This window comes from Phragmites australis, chromosome 7, assembly GCF_958298935.1.
Source record: "Phragmites australis chromosome 7, lpPhrAust1.1, whole genome shotgun sequence".
NCBI classification, from domain to species: Eukaryota; Viridiplantae; Streptophyta; class Magnoliopsida; order Poales; family Poaceae; genus Phragmites; species Phragmites australis.
In genome coordinates this window covers 35,896,047-35,917,141 of record NC_084927.1, presented here as the reverse complement: position 1 = coordinate 35,917,141, position 21,095 = coordinate 35,896,047, and the positions used below count along the sequence as shown (strand labels likewise).

At 45.2% G+C, this 21,095-nt stretch overlaps 2 protein-coding genes across 2 annotated transcripts; both read right to left on the bottom strand.

Moving 5' to 3' along the window:
• Window positions 1-997: 997 nt before the first annotated feature.
• On the bottom strand, window positions 998-6,002 carry LOC133925099 (putative chloride channel-like protein CLC-g). Its single transcript, XM_062370935.1, has 7 exons — window positions 5,642-6,002; window positions 5,358-5,558; window positions 5,082-5,259; window positions 3,753-4,015; window positions 3,296-3,565; window positions 1,948-3,076; window positions 998-1,610 (listed from the first exon to the last, which is right to left on the bottom strand). The coding sequence occupies exons 1-7, from the start codon at window positions 5,893-5,895 to the stop codon at window positions 1,476-1,478; spliced, it is 2,430 nt and encodes an 809-aa protein (XP_062226919.1). The 5' UTR covers window positions 5,896-6,002; the 3' UTR covers window positions 998-1,475.
• A 569-nt stretch (window positions 6,003-6,571) lies between these two features.
• LOC133923683 (coatomer subunit epsilon-2-like) lies at window positions 6,572-8,518 on the bottom strand. Its single transcript, XM_062368971.1, has 7 exons — window positions 8,233-8,518; window positions 8,046-8,138; window positions 7,756-7,907; window positions 7,440-7,575; window positions 7,096-7,251; window positions 6,910-6,989; window positions 6,572-6,747 (listed from the first exon to the last, which is right to left on the bottom strand). The coding sequence occupies exons 1-7, from the start codon at window positions 8,401-8,403 to the stop codon at window positions 6,654-6,656; spliced, it is 882 nt and encodes a 293-aa protein (XP_062224955.1). The 5' UTR covers window positions 8,404-8,518; the 3' UTR covers window positions 6,572-6,653.
• Window positions 8,519-21,095: the final 12,577 nt, after the last annotated feature.

The following is a 21,095-nucleotide window of genomic DNA, read 5'->3' as shown; positions in this document are numbered from 1 at the left end:
CAGGCGACGTTTGATGAGGTGGAAAAGGGAAAACGGATCGGTTCGAATTCGGGGCTTCCTCTGACAAAAAAAAAAAAGAGAATAAAGTAAAATCGTAGCTTGTTGCTCCGGGCACCTTTAAGTGTACCCTCCCATGAGAGTGATCGATGTAGCTTTCCCTAGATGCCGGTTTAGTTCGCTGGTGACTATAGGGTGTGTTGTTGATTCAGTATTTTTATGAACAAACAAACAACATAGCTTCGATTCAAATTATTATAAACCAAAAACACAGAAGATGATGTCATCATAATTCTTGTACCACGCCTAGCCTCCGCCCTCTTGGTGCTCACGCTTGGCACTGCCCGTCCACCCCTGGCCTCTGCCCGTTGAGCGCCGCTCGTCCATACTTGGCTTCTGTTCTCTCCACACGCTCCTCTATTGATAAGACTCGACAGATTTCGTCAAGTTTCGAGTTACCGTCAGGTTTGGGTGTGACCACGTGTTAACCCGATTAGTAGTAGATGCAGATCAAGTTTTAAAATTCAGGTTTTATGATGGGTGAATTTTTTGTTGAACCGTACCGAGCTGGCGTTTCACTGGCATGAGCTGGCGCTTCCTTCCTTGGCGCGGCCACCGCATCCAAAAGGGGAGCGGACACAACAGAACAAGAGGCATCGATGAAATGACACAACAGTTCTCTTACTCCCCGGTTCTCTTCCTCCCAATTCTTCTTCTCTGATCCCCATTCCCACTGTTGTTCCTCCTCTACCCAGCCTCCTGCTTCCTCCTCCCAGTCTACTTGGTATCGAGGGGCATGACAGTAGGGCGCTCGCCGGCGGCGATCTTCCTGCGGTCGCGACCCATGCGGCGGCGAGAACGTACATCTCCTGCTAACAAATTGGAAGCAAAAGAAGCTAACGATGTGTTACTTGGTTGCACACACACGGGGTAAAAATTATTTGCATAGGCAGATAGAAAATTACACGCGACAAGAACTCTCATATAAGAGAACGCCAAATTCAGAAGAATCTAGGTCTGTTCCTGAAGGCTAAGCTTAAGATTCAATGCGTCCAGTCTCAAGAACAGCATGCTCCTTGCCAGCACCAGAAAGAAAATGAATGGCCTGAACGCAGGCCTCCGATTCAGCTTGCAAAGCATTTGGGAGATTTTACAGCTTGTTAGCTCCAGCGCCATGAACTTGCCCGTCTGTATCACGTATAACAAAACTCCATACTCCACTTCGTGTTTCTCGTATGAGTTGGATTCGTTGGGTTGGGGAACTACCACCCCAGCCATGTTCTATCCTCTTGTTAGCAGTTACAATAATATTTTTCTGCACCACTATTCAAGATAATTCTACATGATCCTTTCAGATGATTATTCTCTGCAAAATAGCATGATTCCTCTCGATGAGTTTTGGAGTAAAACAGCAGTGACGCAATGCTGATTCAATGATCCTTCTATGACTTCCCCAAATCATCAGTTACTAGCAAGCTTCAAAGTATGTTGGTGACTTTTAACTTGCCAAGTCGCACCTTCTTCCATCGGCTTTTGAAAAGGAAAGGGTGAAGACCCAGTATGTGTTCAGGCATGAAATCGTGCCTTGTCAGTATGCCAACAACAGGTGCCCTCTGCATTTAACAAAATTAAGCAGCCCAAATTTTATCAGTGATAGTTATGAGAAGTAAATGCAATTCCTAATACTGAATTGTGCGCTATAAAAGAAAATGCTACTAGTACGAAATACAAATGCAAATCGTGTGATTCGTGTAGTTACACATCATTGTTAATCTAAAGTAATCACTGTGGTTAGCAACAATACTTGCTGCTATCAAAGTAACAAGGGGCTCAAAATTGCAACGAAGGAGCTAGACTTATCCAGACAAGCATGATAAGGAAATACACATTAGAATCCTGCAATAGCAATCGTAACAATGAAGTAACTGAAGCACAAACAGCATCACTAACCTTAGAGGATTTTGGTAGAACCAAAAGATGTCTCAATCCAAGTTCACGGAAAAGTATAAGAGCTTTAGCCAAAGACATAGCCTCAAGGACAGTATAAGGTGATGTGTTTGTGAACGGATGCAAGTCTACAAACATTTCCAATTCTTCTGCACTTAATTCAATGTCCTCAATTCTGTCATGTTTCCCTGAGCCACGTTTAGCAAAATCATCGGGTGAGAAATGCTTTGAAGCATCCAGTGTTGAAGCAGTGCAACTACGGATGAAATCCTTTTTCCTCAATAGAACAAGCAGATGGGATCGAAGAATTAGACCATATAACGCAGGAGTATCTGAAAATGGTGGCTCATCAACTACAGGGAAACCACTATGACCAGTTGTCTTCAAGACATGCACTATATGGCCAACCTTCTCTATGCCACAGAATGTCTGTAGAGGACCAGTTACAACATCACTGACAGACAATTGCCTCATGTAGGGTTCAGCATACCCTTCAAGATAAGGAAACCCTTTCAATTTAACAAGCAAATCATAGACGTTTGTGTTAAAAGCATCTGCCACCATCTTCGATATGAGAAGGACAAGCATAACCAGAGGAAGCATAAGCAGATTATTAGTCAGTTCTAGGATAATAACACAAACTGAGACGGTCATTCTCATTGATCCACCTAGAAGAGCAGCTGAGCCAAGAACAGCAAAAAGACCATGATCTAAAGTTGATTGTGACCCAATCAACATGCCTACCAGACGGCCATAAGCTGCACCAGTTAAAATAACTGGCACAAAAAGGCCAGATGGTAAAGCAAGGCCATAGCTGAAAATGCCCAGAAAATATGATGCTACAAAGAACACGAGCATTGAAGATATGTGGAATTCATCATCAGTGCCAGCGCTGTAGAGGTTTCTAATAGTGTCATCATTAGTGTTGAAGAACAGACTAGCCAAGTCGTTGTATTCATTCATTGCACATTGGAACTTCTTGAAATTACCAGATCGCCCAATTGATGGACAAGCTTCTTCTGTGTCAGCTGGGCAAGGTTTGCAAGAAGCAATCCATGGCAAGCCAAAGAGACAACAGGATGTACAAACAGTGACTGTTGCAGCCAGGAGCAGTTTGTACATTTTTCCTTTCCTGAAAGTAAATAAAAGACTTTAGGCAGGAAGATATTGAAAACGTTTGGCTTCAAATGAATATACGAGTCTAATTGACAACTGCAATCAAGTACTTATAATGGTTCAGTAGATGCACATTGCAATTTTTATGAACAGTTTTGGTTGTTGTTTTTAAAATTGATAGAAGACAACAGCAGAAGAGGGGATCATTTAAAATTAAGGCAACATCAGTACATACTCGTTAATAAGGTTGTAAAGACGGAGAACCTTGTCCAGGAAAAAGTTATACAAACTCCCCAATATTCCTCCAAGAACCCCTAGAGTGATCACAGAAGGTAAATCGACCAAATGGTAAGTGACATAATCTGCCGTCACATCAAACATTATAAGGCCGCCTTTCCCAAATAAGCCACACTTGCCACTTTTACAGAATTCTATCAATGCTCTAAGCACAACAGCTACCATTGCTGTTGTGAAAAAGGCTCGCCATAGTAGGGCACTCCTCCACCTGCAAATAAAAGAAAAGGATGTTTTAGTTGTTTGTATATTTTACACAAAACTTTGTCTATGAAAGATGCCATTCTGCAGAAGCCTCTAAATACTTTACTCCTTTTAAGGGATTCCTTTTTACTGCTCAATATTAATAAAATGTAATTACATAAAGATGTCATCAAATGCATTTTCAAATAATTTACCATGAAGATACTGTTTCCAGGGCAAAAAGGACTCCGCCAACCGGTGCCCTGAAAGCAGCAGCAATACCAGCAGCAGAACCACAAGTAACAAGGTCCCTTCGATCCTTATCATTCTTGAAGTACCTTAACCATTTACATGTCATGTGATATTTACGTGACCCACCTTGCCCAAGTATTGATGCAATGCATGCCCCTGTGTGTACCAGTGGCCCAGCTTTTCCCACATGCAGTGATGATGATACTGCAGCAATGCATCCCACAACCTGCTCAAAACCAGCAAATATGAATTCAGATATTTAACAGAGGAAGAAGGCAACACTATGTTGTCTAGTACTGAGAAACAAGTTGAACTGACAAAATTGTTTTTTTTTTCTTGCAAACTAAGACCCAGTCTAGTCAACCAAATGATGTGGCACTTAAGTCCAAACTCAATAGAAGTTGCAACGAAAAGGATAAATCGACTTGTAAATCTTAGCATATGCAACCACTTCCCATCAAAATAGAGTTACTACTTACTAGATCGCAATCTAATTAAGAGGAAAGGCCTATGTGAACTCCATTGTACACTTCAGCAATTCTCTCCATGGCAGATGGCACATTTTCTAGCCAGAAGTGCTCTCTATGTCATGTTCACTTTTTCATCAAACCAGTCGAGTCAGGCAGGTTAACGGAACGCTCATGTTCCAAATAAAGCTTACTTAAATGCATCAAAGTGACTCTATATTTCCCCTCAAAAACTATCATAAATTAGAGTAACGAACACTGGCCATAATGTATGACATGGAATGATGGAAAACTGAAATATGGAACAAGATTTGTAAATTATGAAGCTACAAAACTTTACATGTCAAACAGAGTGGTTCCAAGGTGAAATTCAAATATTTTCTGGGATACACGGACATGGATGGGACATGGATGTCATAGCAGGGCGCAATGAAAATATAACTTGTATTATATATATTCCAAAATTTCTATGAATGACTCAATACTGTGTTGTAATTTCCTAGTCTGAACAAACCTGATCATGTTCACCACCCCAGCTTATGTAGACCATCTCTAACATGATCGAATTTCACTTCAGCAGCACAATAAAGTACAATAGAAACATAACTGTAGCAGAACCCGTAAAAGTGTCTGACAAGCAGGCTAGAAATATCTCTGCTATGGTGCTACACTCAAATGACAGTAATTAAACCAATCAACCAGTTCATTACTTCACATTAAGCACCCAGCCAAGTGTTGTCCGTCAATGATACATGGTGTCACACTGAAATACCAATGGCATTTTTTTCTTGAAATGGTACGAATGAAAGAGGCAGGAGCTAGTACCTTCACAATAAGAGTTTTCAGAGAGAATATGTTGGGGGCGTCGACACCGTTCAGGTAGGCTTTCACCTCCGGAATGCCTGATCCGGCCGCCGCCGGCGCCACATACACCGTCAGCACCGCCGCTAACATCGTGAGTGCAAAGTTGGACGCCAGGAACACCGCAAACGCCGACCGGTGTCTGAGCAAATTAAGTTCCAAGTCAACACCAGAAGCTCATATCCACACCTAAGTTCCAATCGATCAAGTGCTAGAAACCTCTCTGCTGGTGCTTCTTACTTGCCGTCGAGCATTAGGTTGGAGGTGACGACGAACTTGGCGCCGGCGACGTTCTCGACGCCGAGGTTGGCAACGAAGCCGGCGGCGGCGGCGAGGGCCCCGACGAGGAAGCAGAGGGCCCACTTGAGCGCCACATAGCGCAGGATGTGGCCCCGCCCCCGCGCCCTCCAGTCCTGCTTGAACACGTCGTTCTCGATAAGCCTGCACGCGCAGCGATCGACCGAGTCTAAGGCCAAGCGGAAGCAAGCGAATCGTGTCAGATTGGGGAGGCTGGGGAACCCTACTCGTAGTCGAGGCTCTCGATGGGGCAGACGTCGGCGCCGACGAGCGCGACCTGGGAGGTGGTGTTGGACTGCGAGCGGCCGCCGAGGAGGAACCGACGCCGGCGCCGGCGCTGCTCCTCGTCGCCCTCGCCCTCGCCCCCGTACTCGTACGACGGGTCCAGGAAGAACGACGAGCCAGAGGAGATGAGCGGGGCCTCGATGTCAGCCTCCGGATCCACCGCGCCGCCGCCGTCCTTGGGATTCCTCGGAGCCATCGCCTCGGCCACGCCGCTGCCGCCACACAGACGACTGACACAAGCAGAGGGGAAGTGGTGACTGAAACGCTTCTCGAGAAGCGTTACCGTAAGAAAGTCGTGTGCGCCTCGTCATGCGTTTGGATCGGATTCCTGTGATAAAATTCTTGTGTCTTATTCAGTTTGGTTCTTGATTCTTTTTAGTACACGTGAGTCATTGTCTTTGATATTTTGTGAAACTTTTCTGAAGAAACTAGAAATTACAATCACGGTCCTTTCGTGCAGCGTCATTTTCACATGAGGGATTCAGAGTTCAAATACTTCCATATCCAGAACGTCATGTCATCGTGTGGCAGGTCTAGAGTGTACTAATTCTCAACCTATGCTTTTGTCAAAACTTATTCCTTTAGAAATTAGAAGTCGAAACACACCAAGATTGCCAACCTTTTGAGCTATCTTCTTCTTAATCTACATGGCAACGTATTTGATGTCTCAAACAGTACAGAAACCTCATCAGAAGCAAAGCGTTAGTTATAATTTACACCAATGTTTCGGAAGAAAACTTTTTTTTATCACAATCAATATCATACCAACATCACTTTGTTAACATGATAGTGTGTTTGTTAAATTGTGAGCAAACATATCTGAGCACCAGCTGAGTTGTTTCAGAAAAGATCACAGTGTTACTTTGGTTCATCCCAAGAGTAAAGTAACAGACACAGCAACAAATTTTATTTTTCAAAAAAAAAAAAACAAAGGAACAGATACAGCAGCAAAATTCATGCCATCGCTTGGCAGGTTCTGTCAAAACTGTCTTCGGCAGAGGACATTCGCTTCACCAGCATATGGTCAGGGTGTGCTAGCTTCAATTGGCTGCAAAACAACCAGGCTTGCACTAATTCAGATTAAACAATCTCAGATAGTAACAAAGTTAATATTCAGCAAATCTGTAACTAGTTTCACTCGTCAGGTAGGAAGAAAACAAGACACCACATCCAACTGAAGATTTTTGCCAACACTGTAGGCTTCACTTACCTGAGGTAGCGCGTTGCAGGTTTTCCCAAATTCAGGCTGCACACCGTGAGGTTAGCAAGAGTTTCAGCGTCCTTGGCGTCCTGAACAGTTTTGGCAGTTTCGTTAGGTACTTTTCTTGAAGTCAACAGGTCGAGGGACTTGTCAGAGAAATGCCCGTATGGGCAAGCTAAGATCACTAGAGCTGACCTTGTTAAGTGATTCCAGAAGCAATCCCTCCGCTTCCTCAAAGTTCCCCCTGTGCATCGAACACAGGGCTTTCCCATTAAGAATCATGCAAGTCGTTGGGTACTTCTCTGACAAGTCTTGGAAGATGAGGTGTGCTTCTTGGATCTTGGAGCCACCCTGGAAAACATGGCAAGTCATGTATCGTGGGAACAATATTCAGAACCCTGAAGTTTCTTCAGGAAGTAAAGTGGCTGAACTGAAAGTCTGAAGCTTATGGCAACAAACAGTAACTTTCTCTCATGTCATTTCTTCCCATGGAGAACTCTCCAAATCACAAGTCGCGACAGCAAATTGCGTGTGCCTACCATGGCAAGGTCTACCCATGCATTCGCGAGCTGTGCTAGGGTGTGGTCTTCATCCAGCTGCTGCATGACCCTGATTTGCTTCTCTGCGTGGTCTGCCCTATGCATTTGAAGGTATATCTGAACATTCAGCGCAAGCCTGCATCACCAAATTGAAGGAGGGATCCTTAATGTTTTATTCGTTTTACAACATCTATGAGAAGATGAAAACTCTGCAGTTACACTATTTCAGATATGATGTTGGAAAAAATATGATCGAACAGAGTGTACCAGATGACAAATTACGGAACAAAAGTCGTAAGGGAGAACGGATGCTTACAATTCCATGTTCCCACCGGAGTTGGTGTGCTTCAGAGCTTCGGCATAATCACGTTCGTGCAAGAAGACAGTGCCGGCCATCAACCGGAGAATCGGATTGCTCCCAACTGCGGCATCTCCCAAGAGCTCATGAAGCCTTGAGATTACCGATTCCTTGCACAACGATCACAGAAAACCACGTAGAAAGTCAAAGGGGGAATGCACGGATGTTGCATTTTCAGGAACCAGAGGACACGCAAACAAATGGTAAACGGACAAAACACGGAAAACTGCAGAGAAAACGGAACTAACCTTGTTCCCGGCGTCGCCGGAGAGGTACACCGCGAGCAACTTCACGGCCTGGAGCGGCGTGGCGGCACTTGGCCCGATCTCGTCGATCACCAGCTGCAAGGCATTAAACGACGAGCCAACGCGTCAGAACGCACCGTCCGCGTCCGGGGCGCGGGGCGGCGACTGACGAGAGGAAGGACGCGCGCACCTGGTGGGATCCGATGGCGATGTAGGAGCGGTAGAGGAGGGCGTCGCGCTCGACCAGTTCGTCGGGGGAGAGGGCGTGCGCGGGGACGGACTGGCTGCTGGTGATGGCGGCGTGGTACGCGCCGATGTAGAAGCTGTTGCGCAGGCCGAAGAGGTGGTCCGGCGACGCCATGCTATGGCCGGGGCGATGCGCGCGGACGTGCGGTGCAGAACTGCAGGCGATCGACCGATCGAGGTATTCGAGGTGCCGCGCGCGCGCTGGGAGGAGGAGGAGGTTTGGATCTCGTCAAGGCGCGGGTGTTACGTTGTCCAACGTGGAAAAGGGCAGCCGCGCTTACGTTGTACGACTGTACGTACGTATCCCGATTTGCGTACGAGGAGGTGAGGTTGGGGTTGGCTGTGGGGCTTGTTTGGTTGAGACCCTGGTGGAGCTGCCTGTTACAGGCAGCAGCATCCAGCCCCAGGCGTTCGAAATCGGACGCATATATATGTGCTGCTTGTGCTACCACGGCATGTTCAATCATATAGTGTGGAAATTGTAAGTGTCGTTTGCCGGCGGACGACTTCATCGACTTATGTAGCACTGCGACGACCGCAACTTTGAGATCGGTGCAACGATTGTTTTAATGTTTGTTCATGGACGATGGTGTCAGATACGCAACGCATTTCTCCTCTGATTTATGTGGATGCTGATTACGCTAGTTCGGAAGATGGAAATTTATCTTTGAATATAGGATAAATTACTCATATGTCACTGAAAATTACATTTCCTTATATGACATTGCTACATGCGGGAACTAAAAAAAATCGCAGTGGCATAGGAGGAATTCACTCTTGAATATAAGTTGTTCTTCCTTTGAGTTTTGGTCTTACTAACCGCCAAGCCCCATCATGCGTTGCTCACCAGCTACCCAGCGTCAGGCAGCCATGCCGGCAGATACAGGCCCTTACGCGCGTTGCAAACTGTCAAGTCTTGTCATGTGTCGCTGACGACGACCGACGCACCGGCGTTGCGCATACAACTTCCTTGAAGTTGAACGAGAATCATTGGAGTTAGGGTTTCTACGAGTTAAACAAGGGCTCGGGATTATTGATGGGTTACCCCATTGAATCCTGAAAAGTTCTTTGCCAAATTGCCCTTCAAATTTTAATTAAACGGATTAATCCTCACCTCCTATTTGCTTTGAAATGTGTGTGGCTTTTGGAAAGAGATGCACCGGAGCATTTCTCTTCAGGCAGATTTTATTCATCCATGTTTATTTCCAGGTCATGAAGGATTGCAAAAGGCTAAAAGTGACGCAAAAGTATGGATTCCACTATCATTTTTGGTACGTTGTTTGCGGTGCGAGAGGAATCTTACCTGGAAGGGATATTAGTTGGCATGCTTGAGTTTTGTTTCGGCTAGTGTCTTGCCGCTCTGGAGCTCTAGACGTGTCAAACGAACAATACATCCTTCTTTGCAAAGCATACTTTCAAGGTTCGATATTAATGCAAGTCGAATGAATGACTCAACAGTTTGCACAGATGACGAGCAATAGCGGATGAAGGAAGTGAAACTATATAGAGCTCGTCTCCTCTTCTTCCTCTTATAGCCCCCCCCCCCTCTTCCCCCTCCCTCCTCCCTCTCCCTTCTCTCCATGGAGCACCAGCGAGTAGGGGGCGACCCCCTTTGATCTTCCACTGATGATGAGGTCGCCCTCTCTCTCTCTCTTACTTTTTTGGTTTATCCTTGCTTATGTTCGTCATAACTTTTGGAAAGAGTTGCATCGGAGAATTTCTTTGCAAGCAGATTTTATTCGTCCATATTTATTTCTAGGTCATGAAGGAGTGCAAAAGGATAAAAGTGACACAGAAGTAGGAATTCCACTACCATTTTTGGTACGTTGTTTGCGGTGCGAGAGGAAGCTTACCTAGAAGGGATGTTAGTTGACATGCTTGAGTTTTGTTTTGACTGGTGTCTTGCTGCTCTGGAGAACTCCAGACATGTCGAACGAATAATACACCCTTCTTTGCAAAGCATTGCTTTCGGGGCTCGATATTAATGCAACTCAACAATCTGCACAGACGGCGAGCAATGGCGGATGAAGTAAGTAAAACTAGGGGGCTCATCTCCTCTTCTTCCTCTTCCAGCCCCTCTTCCCCTCCCTCCTCCCTATCCCTTCTCTTCATGGAGCACCAACGGGTAGGGGTAGGGGGTTCCTAGCCCCCCTTGGATCCTCCACTGATGACAAGGTTGCCCCCCCCCCCCTCTCTCTCTTACTTTTTTGGTTTATCCTTGCTTATGTTCGTCATAACAAGATAAAGACACTTAAGTTAGTAAAGAATACATTAGAACCTAGCTTTGAATATGTTCGGACTTAATTAGGGTCAGATGATCATAGGAAAAAAAGGAAATCCTGAGCTAGACAACATACACTTTTTTTAGTAGTAATACATACACTCTTTGAATTTTGGCTACACAAGGGCATCGATCGCCGCCTGCGGATGGCTACTAGCTCCATATTTCTATATAGTATGAAATCACATTCATATGCAACAATTGCTTTTTAATATGTTAGCATCACCCTAAAAGCATGGTCACTAGCTAGGCCTCTTTTATAAAAAAGCGAAGACAATCATACATGATTCTAATATTGTGCCATGTGTTTAGAAACTTTATATTATTATGAGAAAACTAAAAGCAATAATTTTTTAGATGAACTAAAAGCAATAATTCAAATAAATAAGAAGCAATAGTAATACCTCTTTTGTCTAATGGAAAGATGAGCATGCAACCTTCTGCTCATTCTTAAGAAGTAATCAATACATTGTGTACTGTTAGATAATTTACATGTAACTAAATGTGTCTAGATTTTGAGGAGCAGGTTGAGGCTCGATTGGCTTCTTCAGGTACCCCAATATGTGTTGATCTTTTGATCAGTCCTTGTGGCAACAACCAAAATGAGGTGAGCTAGCTAGATCCATATTGTAATATGCATCTTCTATAAGACCATGCACATGGATGCACAAGTCAAATATAAGGAAGTCATTGTTACTTTTCATACACTTTGTTCATGTATTATATGGCACACGACCTTTGTTGAGACTTTGCTTTTAGCTTGTAGGATCGTTGTTATAGTGCTTTGCAGCGTGTCCCTTGCCAACCTGGATATAGCGACAGATGTTGAATACTTCACCGCATTCAAGTAATAAAGTTATTGTCTTTTATAAGTATATAATTCTTTCTCTCCTTTAAATTTAATACGTATTTGCATAATCGATTTTATAAATCGTTGGCAATTAACATGTTTCATTAACTTGTGTTATGTTTTTCAGATTTCTCGTGATCGCGTTTTCCATTCAACTGCCTTGGAGCATAACAAGGCTGGTGCACGATGCTGCAGTGACCCTCCTCCACGATTCACTTCCTGGATGTCACACCTCCTGGGGGATCATCATTGGTGAATGCATGAGTATCTTGCCCAATAATAATTCTAACTCTTACAATAATTCATTTTCCTATGGGAATTAACGTGACATGTTGATCGGTTAATTTGAAGGTATTGTCATGCCTAACTTAAGCAGAAGGTGTGTGCATATTTGTGGTTCAGGTTTACTTCGAGAGGGACGTGCGTGCGTGCGCTTTCCTAGTACCCAAGGCCTGCCATCGGTACAAGATGTCTTCTAGGCATGTCAACAGGGCCCAGTCCCCGTTCCACTACGGAAAATTCCCCTATTAAAGGATAGGGATGGAACCAATTTTTCCCACGGGGGTTTAATGAGAGAAAGGCCCCCCCCTGGTCGGGTATGGCAGGGGTGGAGATGGTTCCCCATCCCCCGTCCCCATTTCTCTGCAGGGCCCAAATATATGGGCTTTACATGTATTGAGGCTTGATTTGCTTAACTCCAACTAGCCCAACGTGAACCTAGAGTCCAGCCCATGCTGCGATTTCCCTAACCCTAAAGTCCTGGTCCTCCTCCTCCAGTCTCCCTCACCCTGATTTCCCAGAAAGCTTTCCCTCGCCCTAGGTCCCCAGCTACCACACGCCACGCCTTTGGTCATCCGGTCTCCCTCACCCTGAGTTCTGGAGGTGCTGTGCCAGTACCCCTCGACGCCTAGACACGCTGCGTCTGCGTCGCTACCCCTGGCCGCGCTGGCCGTTTGTCACTTACCCCTAGATGCGCTGCCCCTTTGGAAGTGCATCTAGGTCCTCTAAGTGAGTTTTGGCTTATTGATGATAAAACGATTAAGGATATAATATATTTATCTAAGTCATGAACAGGTCTTAGTCTAAATTGAGAAGACATATGACGATTGACGCCCTTCGAAAAGAAAAGAGGAGCAACGAGGAGTACTCAATAGGATTTAAATTTTTCTATTTTTGAAATTGAGTCTAGGATAGCCGCTCTATTAAGAGAGTTGTATTTGATTGCTTGTTTAGTGTCTCAGTGCTCAAGATATCCTTTAGAACCAATAAGTTGAGAGACACACTTACCCACAGACACCAGGAAGTTAGACAGAAGTTCACTGAGTCCGGAGTCTCCGGTGTTCACCGGATACTCCGGTACTCAGTATTTAGGCCGGAGTCTCCAAGATAGACTCCGGCAGAAGGTGCTCGGTTCCGAATTTCTCCGGTGTTCACCGGATACTCCGGTGTTGGTGAGTTCTTAGGCCGGAGTCTCCGAGGGAGACTCCGCCAGAGGTCGCTCGGTTAGGCATTTATTTTTGTTGAAAAAGACCGAAGTTTCCGGTGTTCACCGGATACTCCGGTAGGAGAAAATATTTTTACCAGTAAGGGTGGCTCGATTAATATTTATTCTTTTGTTAAAAAGACCGGAGACTCTGGTGTTGACCGGATACTCTGGTACCTGGAGAAGCTGGAGGGTCCGGCAAGTCTCCGGACTTTGCTTGAGTGGTATCCCTGTCAGGATCGGAGACTCCGGCAACATAACAGAACCGTAACGGCTAGTTCTGACACAGTTCTGTGACCGTTCTTACGCCGTTTTGGATTTTAGACCGGATACTCCGGTGTTCATCGGATACTCCGGGTTATGTGTGTCAGAACAGTAACAACTAGTTTTTGAGAGAGGGCTATATATACTTCCACACCCCATAGCATTAATGGCTTGCTGTTGCTGCTGAGCTCTACACTCATAAAGCATTCCAAGAGCATTCAAAGTCCCTTCGACCATCTCTAGTGCTTAGTTTTGCGCAAATTTAGTCAGTTTGGGTTTGGAGTGAGATTAAGACACTTGAGCATTGAGTTCTTCATCGAGCATTCGCTGTGACCATTTCTCTTAGAGCCTTGTGCCCCTAGACGGCAAGGCGTCGCCAGTAGAGCACCCAATCTTTGTGAGTGCCATGGGAAGTTTGTAATCAACGTCAAATTGAGTAAGAAAATTCTAGCTTGATCTTTGTGGTCGCTAGAAGAGGATAGGGTTGGAAAAGACCTGGCTCTTTGTGAACTCCTCAACGGAGACGTAGGTACTTCTTTGTGAGGTGGCCGAACTCCAGGATAATCCCTTGTGTCCTCATTTGTGCAATTTACTTAATTGTGTAGCTTTGAGAATTTTCCATATAATTAGTCCCAGTGATCATCTTGCTAGTATTTATTGTTGTTTAAGCTTTGTGATATCTATTAGATTTAGTATCACCTTTAGATTCTAGCTATTTACGTTAATTCTTAGTTATTCTCGAAATCCTGTATAGATTGGAGACTCCGGACTAAACCGGATACTCCAGACAGACCGGAGTATCCGACCTTCACCGGAGTATCCGGCATCTATTTAATCCGTTGTTTAGTTTTAATTTTTAGAAAAGCCTATTCACCCCCCCCCCCCCTCTAGGCACTTTCACCCTCGCCATAGAGCAACGCGCCAGTGCGGCCACCCATGCCATGCATAGCAGCAGTGTCACATCCAGTTTCAAAAATAACAAACCAAATGCATTTCACATGTATGTCAGGATCAAATTTCATACATGCGGTGACTTTATAAGTGATAATATAACAATATCATTACATAACGATAAGATTCATTACAGAAGGACCTGTATGTCTTAAACAAAACACTAAGATAACTTCTAGGGGTAGCAGGTCCTCCATCCATCCACAGGCGTTGTCCGGGAGAGTGCCAGCCTAGAACATGGTCTTCAAGTCGAAATCTTCCTTCGCCTAAACACGCCTCCATCGATCAGGATGTCCTCGAAGTACTCACCTTCTGAGCAACATCAAGATATTGGGAGAAGGCAAGCGTGAGTATATGGAGTATTCAGCAAGTATGAAAAAATATGACACGAAGACTTAAGGTAAGAAGAGCTTAACTTAGGTTTACTGCATCTATATCATTCTATTCTAGGACTCAAAAAGGACTTAGCAATCCTATTTACTATGTGTGACAACACCAACATTAAAGGAATAGCTCATCGGATTCCATCCGACTAACAGACTCACTAGATATTATATATCTAGCTACCAACTCATCAGGATACCACGACCGACTACCAAAAACTAACGATGCAAGATCCTAACTAGTCATGAAGAAGTCAAAGCCCACTCTTGACCATGAGCACAGCTGATCGATCAGTTTTATACTCTGTAGAGATTGCACATTTTACCCACGAGTCATGATTCTCGTTTTGCTTCCATTTCCGGTGTGTATGTGAGAAACTATCAAAATGATATTCTAGTTAATCACCAAGTCGATCATTTACATAATCACGACTTCAACAATTAACCAGAATATCATTTCGGTAGTTCCGGCACGTGTTTTGTACCCAAGATCGGAACATATGCCTTTCCAACATTAGCAATCACAACCAAGTTTAATAAAGAGCGAGTAATTAAATTGTATTACAAATTCTTAGCATTAACAAGTTACAGCAAAAGAGATATAGGAGGATACTAAAACTGATCAACTCCTAGCCCAAAGAGAACTACGCAGTGAAAACAAAAGCTATAGACCACAAAAGATGGATGAAGCCATATGCCCTTAGGCTTCACCAAAAAGCGCGACCACAAAGTAGTTGCCTACTCATGCCCACCACCCTCGGCGGACGTGAAGTAGCCAAACACCGCATCTTCCTTACCCGCAAAACCTTTAGAGTAGCTGAGTACGAAGGTACTCGCAAGACTTAATCCATATATGGTACATATAAATAACCCGACTCCAAGAATCATGCATTGAGCCATTAGCAAGAAAAAGACCACAAGGTTAAGTACATTAATATGCTTAAGCAACCTAGACACATATGTGTGAGCACCTATGCTTAACCAATATACCCTGTAACCAACAACTTTCACGTAAATATAAATGGAAACATAGCAATACACCAATAGCCAACATCAACATCTCCCAACAGACCATCCATACCATTGTCCCACACTCATAACTCTACGATAGATGCGGATGGACAGAAGTATGCTCATGATCGATAGCGCGGCAATTCGAAGCATGCAGAGGGGTACTCCTTTACCTACACGACTTGAGGACCATACAGCTCACGTGTCCACACAGGCCCACGCAAGGGGTACTCGAGTCAACCTTTCCTAATAAGCCCTAACAATTTGCTCATACGCTGATAGGTGTGGGGGTCATCCAGAACTACTCCTAGAGCAAACTGGATACCCCTACAAGCCCACCAGCTCACACCATCGACTCGTATGCTAAAATACCACAACTACAAAGGTATTCGGCTTGTCGTTCCCATAATGCGACAAGTAGTAAGTATAGAAAGTGCTAAAACCAACAACACCGATGGACGGTGCTTAAACGATGCCAAGCGGTTTATGGTGCCTGGGCTTCTCTCCCGAACTACCCCGAGGAACTCCTAACACCACCCACATCTTGTCTCATCCTCACCACTCATCCAACTAAGATCATTAATATTATCATCATGAACCATAATTAAACCTATAGCTCACGAGCGATGGAACACCCCACCACTTGACTTCTATCGGTGACCTATGCATCGTTAAGCATTTTGAATGACCTTGTAAATTAGACATCAACAATATCGTCAAGGCTACAAGGATGTGGATATTCAACAACTCAAGATAGAGGTAATGCAATCAATGTAGGTTCTACCCACATAAACCCGACATTGACTCTCTACACATGCAAACATACATAGAGTTTGTCTTATCAATTTTAAACTCTACACTTCAATTCAAAAGGTGCAATATGCTTAGATGCTTGCCTTGCTGCTCTGGTGGTTGCCTGATACTCCCGGCACCACTCACAAAACTCTGGGAGGTTGGCGTTGCCTTCAACCACGATTGCGTCATGCTCCGGTTCTTCGTTCACTAAAGAGGAACATATGCAATGATGAGCATGAATAAAGTGCAACAATGCATGCTACAATATGTATATGATAAAATGTCATAAAATATGCTTTATAATGCATGAAAATATTTTTCCTAACTAGAAAAAGTTATAAGAAGACTAGCAAAATTGGTTTCACAATTTTTAGACTTGTAAAGAATTAACGATGAATCAATGAAACCTCAACCTAATTAATTTATCTCAGACATTTAATTAATTATTACATGACTGGGAATTTTTTTTATTAGGTATATTAGGGTATTATGAAACCAATAAAATTAGTTTCATAAGTTTTGGAGCTACGGAGAATTTCTTATGAATTTTACAAGTTTCAGTAAACAGTGAACTGCGCTGAAACGGTACTGTCTGAGTTGACCACGTTCAGACCACCAACATGGGCGGTCAGACCGCCGGGAGTGGTGGTCAGACCATGGGAAAATGTGGTCAGACCGCCAGCGTGTAGAGTGATTTGGGGTCTGGTGGTGAGACCGGCCCGAGGGCGGTTCGACTCCTGGAACAGCGGTCAGACCACTATAAAAAGCGGTCAAATCGCTATGCACGATCGGGGGAACTTGGTGAGCTCATCGGCGATGATTCCGATGGCTTTTGGGTGGGTATTTTGGACCTAAAGCATCATCTTAGCTTCCTCTACCGCGTAGGATAACAAGCACACGCCAAAAAGGATCGAAACTCGGCTATTGCCTTTAATGGTGGTGGAGGCCATTGTTGAGCTCGATGAGCTCAAATCCGATCGATCTAGCCATAGGGAAGGAATGAGAGGGTGTCTAGGGTGCTCACCACGTCCTATCAAGCCTGTGGTTCGGTCACGGAGGTTGGGGAATGGTCGGAGCTCGAAAGCACTGTCGGGGAGGTGGTGGACGGCTTGAGGAGGAAGAAGACGTTGCCGAGGAGCTTAGGCTCTATGGGAAAAACTACCTCTGGTGGGGGAGCTCACTGGAGACCTCCTCCTTGGCCTCCCCTCCTTGCTCCTCCTCTCCTCCTTTCTCTTGTTCAGTTGGGAGAGCAAGAGAGAAAGAGAGAGCACGTGAGGGAGAGGGAGTGGGTGGGGGTGAGAGAGAGCAAATGAGATAGTGACAGAGTGAGAGAAGCAATGAACCACCTTAAGTCGAGCCTCTATGCGCTAGTGGTTAGACCGTGACTGGCTCCAGTCAGACCGCAGGAAACCCATGTGGCAGCATACCTGGCGGTCAGACCGCGGGTGACCTCGGTCAGACCGCGAGGGGGTTCTTTTGCTGAAATTTTCCTAAGTCTCTCCTCATCAACCTCCTTCTATTCTTTTCCTTCTCCAAGGTATTTAGGGATTCTTCAAAGCGCTCTAAACCATCTCTAAGGGATTTGAAACATATTTAACTAGTCTTTGATAGGTAAACACGTGCAAGCACATGCGATGTTTAATTACGTAATTAGCATTTTTGGGATGTAATGGCATCTAATTAATTGGCCAAGCTGTACCCACATAAATCTCATGGTTGCGCTATTCAGTTGGATTACATGCTTCAAGAACCGGTCCTTAAGATCCCAAGTAGGTACTACCATTAACCCATAGTGCATACTCTCACCATCATCATACCACCTTCTGCTCAGAGTTTCTATGTTCCATGTTGCTGTTTGATGATATTTTGTTCATAACCTTGGGATATATTCTATCATCGATGTATATATCAAAGATGATATGCATATTCACATGTGTGCTATCCAAGAAGCAAGGAAAAAGAAAGCAAGCACCTGCATGGGCATTCACGTACATGCATGATAAAGAGTGCATTCATTCACAAACCACGTTCTTTTTTTTTCTCTCTCTCTCTCCAAAATACGTACATGAATACATACAGCGCGGCCGGAGCACGAGTTAGCCTGCGCACAATTGCACGTACGTACAATACAGGATCGACGAACCTATCAACTCGTCGATATACGGAGCGCCTCGACGAAAGTATAATCATATATTTTGATATGAGCTCATACATGCTACTCAGGAAGCAAGGAGAAGGAAAAAAAAAGAAAGCAAGGCAACTTCATGCATGGGACATGCACGTACACATGCCAAATAAATCTAGAGTGCATGCATGTACATGCACTCACGAAAGGCTCTCCAAAATACGTACTCTTATGTGTATAGCTCGGCGAGAGATGTGGGATGGCACCTGTTCTTCACACGCGAGTTAGCCGCCGCGCGGCTGCGCGTACATGCAATATGGGATTGATGGATCCGATATATGGAGTGCTCGACGAAAGTATAATCATATATTTTGATATGAGCTCATATGTGCTATTCACGAGGCAAGAAAGAAAAGCAAGCATAAGCCTTCACGTACATGTATTATAAGCCAAACAAGAGCACGTGCCTGCATATGCACTCACAAGCCATTCATTTTCCTTTCTTTCTCTCTCTCTCAAATACGTACATGTATACATATAGTTTGATTGAGCTGCAGAATACCTTCCATGATGCTTCGGGTACGGATAAGCATGAAGCAGTTCACAGAGCATGGCTACTTGTCACGCGCGGAACGTTCGACGGTATTTTCTCCTTCACGTGTAGAGCAAACTGACTGGTGAGCCTGCATCGGAGTAACCCCACACTTCAGTGAGCATGGGCCAGCGCAAACATGCAGCCAGAGGAGCAGCATGCATATCCATTCCGCAAGTGGTGCGCTCATCCAACAGAGCCGCTGAACTGCACCCAGGGATCACGGTGAGTAAAACAGTAGCGGCGGCGGCGCTTCCCACGCGTGCTCCTTCCCATCTACTGCCCTGCCACCTGCCTATAAAAGGCCATCGACTCCACAGCAACCATGGACATCTATTTTTCTACACACCGATCCACATCTAGACGCAAACACCGTAGCACTGCCGGGAGCTCGGAGACTCACATTTGCACCAAGTGACGTAGCGACGCCTCCCTGCTCAGCCTCCATCTACATCAGCCTTACGAGCACACAGAGGAGCCATCGACCAGAGCTTGGAGGTCAGGCCAACGAGGACCGGAAGGCGAGAAATCCATCTACAAGAAGCACACGTGAAGTCAAGGAGGAAGATGATGTTCACGTCGGCTATGGGTGAGCACAACCCATGATCTGTTCTTCCTTTCTCTCTCTCTCTCGCATATCGCATCCATGCATGGGAGCGCATGTAGCCTGCCCATATGGTGCCGTGGATGCTACAGCTGAGGGCGATGAGCCTGCCGCGGAGGACGCCGTCGAGACTTCGAGCCGTAGGCCACCCTCCTAGAGAAGGACGTCGTCATGCTCGTAACCTCCACGGACGCTAGTGGAGTTCGCCCTCACGCCGCCCGGAGAGAAGCGCTCCGTCACGATGACCCGCCCGCGATTTGGCGAGGCTCGCCGTCCAAGTTGTCCAACTTAAGATGGCGCCATCTGGCGGAGCAGCTTCCGAGGTGAAGTTGAAGATCCCGCCAAGACTATACAGGTCATGGAGCCGCCGGCGCTACCAAGGCTGCCAGTGAACCGTCAGAGACGATGCCAAGGCTACCAAGATGTCGCACTGTTTGGCAAGACCCCAACATCACCACGCTGGCCGCCGGAGGCATCGTGCACGACCTGAAGGCCAGCCCAGTATTTAGATACACTAGTGCATGTGTATATACAAATACACATGTATTAGTGCATGCATGCATGCACGTATTGCTACTAGATCACACAGTCAAGCAGTGGAGTTTGCAGGCTTTCCCGGATGGTGTTCCCTGGATGTTCATCTTTACTAATTGCCTCTCTTATCTTCTCATCCCGATGACACTACCAAGTCATCGAATCGGACAAGCCGAGCATCACCATGCATGTTCTCCCATCTACTACAATGACTACGTGCCGTTCGTGACCGACGAGTCCAGACGACCAGGGCGGGTGCAGCTAACGCATTAGCTGTGCTACCATCAGCTCATGGACCTACGAGGCCATGGATGACGCTGACGCCCTCATCTACACCAACCACATCATCACATGCATGGAGAACGCAAAGCGAAGACTGAAGAAGACGACCACGTACACAGCTTAATCAAAGGTGTTCTGTGAGCTCGAATCGCAGATGTAATTAACTAGGAGCCTTTCGAGGCCCTGGGAACTAGAGGACAACGTCGCCCAAGTCAGATTGCCATCAGCAGGCTATGGAGCACGCGCACATATATGGGAATCTATATTTGTATTATCTAATATGAATAAAATGTGTTCCCTACCTTTTGTCTTTTGTCTATTTATTTTGTGTACTTAGGTACACTGGCATGCTCGCACCCTTACACCTAGGGCCGAGAAATTCTAGATGGATTTCTTGCATCCAAACAGTTGCTACAAAAATTACCCAAACCAGTTCATGTTGCATAGATTATTAATCAGATTAACACATAACCCACCCGACTCGACAGAATGACTAAGCATTGCTACTCCTGACACATAGACTACAACACAAGCGACGAAGATAATCATGGAAAGTACTAATAAACTCTAAATATGAAATTCATATTGATAAGCATGCATCTAAAAGTAAATGATACACTTTTCTACAATAGAATCAATGTGATCAGTGACA

Excerpts from the sequence above, each read along its gene's own strand:
- LOC133925099 (XM_062370935.1), bottom strand. The coding sequence starts at position 5,895 with ATGGCTCCGAGGAATCCCAAGGACGGCGGCGGCGCGGTGGATCCGGAG. Across the intron at positions 5,260-5,357 it reads AACCTAATGCTCGACGGCAA|ACACCGGTCGGCGTTTGCGG; the intron begins GTAAGAAGCACC and ends TAATTTGCTCAG. Across the intron at positions 3,566-3,752 it reads CTGGAAACAGTATCTTCATG|GTGGAGGAGTGCCCTACTAT; the intron begins GTAAATTATTTG and ends TTTTATTTGCAG.
- LOC133923683 (XM_062368971.1), bottom strand. The coding sequence starts at position 8,403 with ATGGCGTCGCCGGACCACCTCTTCGGCCTGCGCAACAGCTTCTACATC. Across the intron at positions 7,252-7,439 it reads CATGGGTAGACCTTGCCATG|GGTGGCTCCAAGATCCAAGA; the intron begins GTAGGCACACGC and ends CATGTTTTCCAG. Across the intron at positions 6,748-6,909 it reads CCTGCAACGCGCTACCTCAG|CCAATTGAAGCTAGCACACC; the intron begins GTAAGTGAAGCC and ends GTTGTTTTGCAG.